This window comes from Saccostrea cucullata, unplaced genomic scaffold (genome assembly GCF_032062105.1).
Source record: "Saccostrea cucullata isolate Sc308-1 unplaced genomic scaffold, CSIRO_AGI_Scuc_v1 ctg2296, whole genome shotgun sequence".
Taxonomy (NCBI): Eukaryota; Metazoa; Mollusca; class Bivalvia; order Ostreida; family Ostreidae; genus Saccostrea; species Saccostrea cuccullata.
In genome coordinates, this window is record NW_026930278.1 from 16,644 (window position 1) to 22,596 (window position 5,953).

At 31.9% G+C, this 5,953-nt stretch overlaps 1 protein-coding gene across 1 annotated transcript; it reads right to left on the bottom strand.

Moving 5' to 3' along the window:
• Positions 1 to 325: 325 nt before the first annotated feature.
• LOC134283546 (IgGFc-binding protein-like) lies at positions 326 to 5,414 on the bottom strand. The gene is made up of 5 exons (XM_062766061.1): positions 5,223 to 5,414; positions 4,979 to 5,032; positions 4,419 to 4,593; positions 2,911 to 2,997; positions 326 to 2,551 (listed from the first exon to the last, which is right to left on the bottom strand). Exons 1-5 carry the CDS (start codon positions 5,244 to 5,246, stop codon positions 1,272 to 1,274), a joined length of 1,620 nt encoding a protein of 539 aa, XP_062622045.1. The 5' UTR covers positions 5,247 to 5,414; the 3' UTR covers positions 326 to 1,271.
• Between the last annotated feature and the right edge of the window lie 539 nt (positions 5,415 to 5,953).

A 5,953-nucleotide genomic window follows, 5' to 3' on the forward strand; every position in this document is an offset into this window, starting at 1 on the left:
TACACGATATTTTATCTAAACAGACTCTTTTCATTAAATTTTCATTGAAAATCGACACATTTTAAAGCTGATAAAATGTTTTAAACTTTTCTTATTTGACTGCAATTTGGAGTTCAATCCGTGGCAATACATTATACTTTCGGCATAAAATTGTTCGAATCATTCGATTGTCACTGTAAACAATGTCATGTGGCACAGAGCTTTCTCGACTCCTCCGCAAAAGAGCGGAAGTAAGTAAGATATCTGCGAGGTAATTGCGATATTACGTATTGCATCGATACAGTCTAACCTCACGAGAGTTCTATCTTACATGTATTTAATTAATAACAAGAACCAAAACTTTATTTTGCTTTCTTTTGCCTTTGTTTACATTTTAATAAAAGCAACATTTTTTTTTTCATTTCTGGAGTACAAAGATAATTGATTATTTATGTACATGCATATGTAATATTATTGAATATATTCTAATTTTGTACATATAAACAGTCATGTCGATCAATGAAGTTTTTTTGTCTTCAAATTAACGCATCAAAATAAAGAACATACAGCAATAGACTCAGAGTTAAATAAAATACAAGAGGCCCTAATGCATTTACATAAGTATTAGCTTTTCTGGCCAAGTGGTTCTTGAGAAGAAGATTTTTAAAAAGATTTTTCCTATATATTTCTATCTTAGACATGAATTCCCTATTTAGGCCCCATTCTAGCCCCGGGGGTCATGGTTTAAACAATTTAGAATCTACACAACTCCCGGATGCTTCCATTTAAGTTTGAGCTTTCCTTGACCATAGGTTCTTGAACAGAATTTGAAAGATTTCCCCTAAAATTTCTTTGTAAAACTTCAATTCCTTTTGTGGCACCGCCCTAGCTGATGATTTTAACATTTAAGAGTCTACGCTATCCACGAATGCTTCCATATTACTTTCAGCTACATGTATCCTAGTCCAATGATTCTTGAGAGAAGATTTTTTAATGATATCTCCCCTTGTAAAGGGACTTGGTCCTTAATTTTAATAATTTTAGGTCCCCTTTACCCAAGGATGCTTTGTTCCAAGTTTGGTTAAAATTGGCTCAGTGGTTCTTGACATGAAGTTGAAAAATGTACAAGACGGATGGACATCGGATGATCAGAAAAGCTCACGTGAGCTTTCAGCTCAGGTGAGCTAAAAAACAAAACTTCAATAGTGACTTAAGAGGGTATGCACCGATATCCTTTACTGTCAATGGCTCCACATCCGAAAAAATTTAAAAGAAGGGGAAAAGGAATGGAATTATTTATTGGAAGGGACACACACGTCCGGCAAAACTGATTTTCCTGCAAATCCGTGTCCATCTCTTCTTCTATGACCATACACGATTAACCCAAACGCCGCATTATTTGTCGATTCAACTCTTAAAAAACCTCCCTGTACCTGTAAAACAACAACGGCAAAGTTTATATTCCACAATGTTACGGTATTATAAAATTTTCCGTCATTCAAATAATGAATGATTTTTGTTTCGTTTAACATCAAATTGATTAGTGATTTTTCCTCAACTATAATAGCCACATAGCTTTCTTTGAAATCTCCGGGAACCATCACTAGATATTTATCTGTATATTGTCTAATTCCTGGTACAGTAATCATATAAGGGTTACCCGTCTCGCTAGACCCAGTGGCAAAGCTGGTCACCAAAACCGGCTTTTCTGAATCTATGACGACGACTTCTTTATCAGAAAAAGTTATTTCAAAATATCCTCTCGGTTTAAGTATTTTCTCCGTTTGTTTATTTCCAATCTTATATGTAAGTCGGGTTTGGAAAGGTGACACAATTTTCAGGACTGTTCCCATCCTGTTATAATTAGGTGGGACAATATACATTTTATCCAGCCTATTAATAGGTGGAAGTTGTTCATCAAGCTTACTGCAAGATCCAAAATCAGTGCTGTTTTTAAAACCTATTTCAGTACAGTAACTTCCAGAAAATACTGCGACGGGAGATGTTGAATCAATAAAGGTACCTGACATGTCGACTCTGTGGTATATTTCATATGTTTCAAGCTCATTTAAGACGAGATTCATTACACTGCCATTTTGGTACGTTATTCCATTTACTTTCTTTGGCAAATCGGGATCAAACTGAAAGTGTATTTTGATTGTAGTACTGTTCCTTCGGGAGGCTATTGCAAATTGAGGACCTGTTGTTTTGCTCAACGCACCGGGTGTAGAAATGACATATGAATTTGATGTTGATTTTATTGGTAAAATGCTAGTGCTATCAGAAGTATGTATATAATTGTCAATGATGATAATGGACACGTCTCTGGAAGTCTCGATCAGCAGTGCTTTTTCTTCGATTTTGAAATCTGAGAGTGAAATCGCACTTGTAATGCTAATTTCTCTCACATTTTTCCTTGGTGTAACAACTTCATTGAAGAGCTCTGTAGAAAACGTTGAAATTAATTTAAACTCGAAATCTCCATCCGATAAAATATATATGGTCTTGGTTTCGTCACTTGCCATGTTGAGATTGTCAGTAAAACAGACCAAAAACTGGCGTCCCTGAATTCCTATAAACCGAATGATAAAAATGTTAAACATGTTTACATAATTTAACAAGATGCGTTTGTGAAACACTATGCCCTTGATGGTTACAAAACTCTAGAGTTGGACGAAGACTGTCTGAAGTTGTAGACACTTACCCTCGACAGCGCAATAGATATGGGATAGATTACAGTTGACAACAAACAAACATACAGGCAGGACAAAAAATATCCCCCGGGATCTTTCCATTCGGGGCATAAAAAAAGGCTTTTCAAGATATTAAAATAAATCTAAGAAGGCTATATGGAGATAAAAAACAAAATTAATTATCATAGTCGATAAACAACACAAAATACTAAAAAAAAATCCTTAAAGTACTCGGTACCTGTTTTTCCTGCTGTAGTATAATTCATTCCTTTAAAAGGGTCATTAGAGCAGACCACTGTTTTCTGGTTCTGACCATTAGTTTCCCCTTGAGGACCGATATAGAAATAAACATGTTTAACATGTTAAAAAGGCTTTCACAGAAATTGCAATAAATTAAAGAAAATATTATCTTGAGTAAAAAAGTTGTTTATTGTCAACTTATCTTTAAAAAAACTACAGTGTACAGTACCTACATGTCAGAAAAATAACGTTGTTCATGTCTTCATTTGATTAATCTATTTTTAAAAAAGTGTTTTCATCCAGCAAAATTAATGTATTAAATGTGTCAGGCGCAATTTTCGGATTCTTTATGGACAACTTGTGTGTGCTTATTTCAGCTCGGTAAAGATAGTTTACGAATTAGCAAGAGTTATTTTCCGTTGGTCGCCATATTGGAAGTCCAAATGCTCATATTCCTATATTGTTCATTCAATTTTTAATTTTTATATTTGCTCTTTTAAATTACATGTAGGAATCATTATTTTCCAGAAGTATATACATTTTTGGAAGCTTCCTTTATTTGAAAAAAAATATTTAATAAAGATTCTCCACCAAATATTTCTGCTACAACCTCTCAAACATGGTAAGACAGAGAGGAAAAATCACCGAGTCGACCTCCGATATGGCGGTCAAAGGGAGGTAACTTTTGCTAAATTTTGGCAAGTCGAAAACTTTCTATATTAGTAAAATTAAACGTTGAGCTGGATTATTTTTTATTGCAAAAGAATTTCCGTATATTGTCAAAGTGTAAAAATAAGTTGTGGACTGTAAAAGTCGGCGCTCTTCGCAAAATTCCAATACTCTTGAATCACAAAATTGAAGTAGGAAGTTTTACAAAGCCGTACATGTATATGATACTCGGGAAAAGTGCAAATGGACACTCGACAAACATGTTTTGTGCCAATGTGGTTAAATGTCAATTTGCAAGTGCAATCTAACACTCTTAAACTCATACTTTTTTTCCATCAGCCATCTTCCTAAATTAGGGGTTTCTAATCCAGATCTACAAAAGCATGTGAGGGAATAGACTGACTATAGGATGCTCTCTCTGATTGACCTTATCAAAGTTTTCATGAAAGAAATAACGTTCAGTTTTAACAGAATAAAAAACCAGTTAATAATTAAGCTATTAGATAAACAAGGGCATGGCTTGTCTCTGCTTTAAAGTTAAAAATTTGAGATTTTAACCTACTTTCAATATTTTCCTGCATTTTCTATTTTATTCGCTCTGATTGGTTAATTAAAGAGGCTTATCGAGGTTAAACTTTGTATCCTTATTGTACGGCCCGAATGTTTATTCCGTCAAAGTCAGTCTATTCAGTTAAGGGTTTATGTGGAGCGTAGTGGTATGAAAAAAAATCTTAAGGAAGCCATCTGGTTTTGTCTTCACCTTGAAATACGAAAAGAAATGACATGAAATATGATACAAATGCATTAAATACAGTATTTTGAAAGTATTAAATTTACTGTCATTTTCATTTTGCCGTTTACTTCTTTCCTGAATATATAAAACTGTCATCGTTACAAAGCCGACGACTGCGACAAGGAGGACGGAGATGACAACTGTTTTTAAACAAATCCTCGATGTATTTTGATGTGTTATTGCTTCTACCTGTTCGAAATCTGTTTCCAAATTCGGGATCTACATGAAAAAAGGAAATCGAAGTCATTAAGTTTTCCTCTTTTAATGTTCATGTTTTTGATCCTATAGTATATACGAACATGTTTATGATCCTATAGTATATACAAACATGTTTATTATTCTAATTTTGCTCATTAAATTTCGAAACTTTCTCTTGTTTCTTTATCGTGTTTATTGTTTTACATTTATCACTTATAAACATTTTAACAAAAGAAAAAAAAAACGATTTTATTTCAATTTGTAATAAAAATACAGTAATTCATGCATTTGTTGTCTTTTTCTTTTAAGGTTTTTAGAAAAGTTTAAAATTACTTACGTTGTTCTTTAAAAGTGCACATATTATTTCAATTGTAAAAAAAAAGAGACTATTGTCAATATAATTTACCAGTTCAACATACGAATTTATGTCGTCCAGCTGGTGATATTCATTTTCATAATTCTGTAAGGATATTAATTATACCAATTTGTATTTAGGATTCTCACAATCACAAAGATTACATGTTAATAATTTATTGTGGATTCTTTTATAACTTCGATAACAATTTATTGATAACAGTTAATTAACAAAGAATTTTAACGTTTATAATCTAAATCAAGGGAATAATTTATGAAAATAAAAACATGTTTACCTGCCTAAACCTGCCTTCCGCCATAATACACCAATTTTCAGTTGTTTGTTTTGTTGACCTAAGGATATTTTTGTCTTAATATATTAGACATAGTTCATTTATATGATTTTTCTCAGGAAGTAATTCTATTTCACATAAATCTTTAAATATATATATGTAGGTCGATCAATATAACTGATATATTTGCGAGCGTATAAAAATTAACAAGCACCAATTCTAAAAGCCCAATCACCTTTTGTAAAGAAAAAAACAATATGGGTTTTAAACAGTTCCATAGAATAATTTCATGTGAACATTGTGCATATTTAAACATGCTATATTCTAAAGCGCAAAAAAATAAGTATTTTTTTTAAAATCATATAACAAAATGTTTTACACTTCTAACTGCCTGCAAAGATAAAATTGCTTTTGAGAAATATGTTTTCAAAAGTGAACATTTAATAAACTAAGAAAAAAATACACAAAAAAATCAAACAAAAAAAACAAAACAAAACAAAACAAAACAAACAAAAACAACAGAATTTTGTACTTACATTCAGTTTTAAAAAGGCTCCTCAATCTAAAATTAAATGTTCATTAACAAATACAAGGCATTTTTTTGGGTACTTCAGTCAGTTGTAACTTTATTCTACATGACTAACTTAATTAATTTTAATATAAGAGGATTTAGACGAAAAGGATTTAGATATGTTTCCTTGTTTATAACATAAGTGTCAATTTCAACAAGAAAA

Excerpts from the sequence above, each read along its gene's own strand:
- LOC134283546 (XM_062766061.1), bottom strand. The coding sequence starts at position 5,246 with ATGGCGGAAGGCAGGTTTAGGCAG. Across the intron at positions 5,033-5,222 it reads CGGAAGGCAGGTTTAGGCAG|AATTATGAAAATGAATATCA; the intron begins GTAAACATGTTT and ends ATATCCTTACAG. Across the intron at positions 2,998-4,418 it reads ACGGCAAAATGAAAATGACA|GGGAAACTAATGGTCAGAAC; the intron begins GTAAATTTAATA and ends TCGGTCCTCAAG.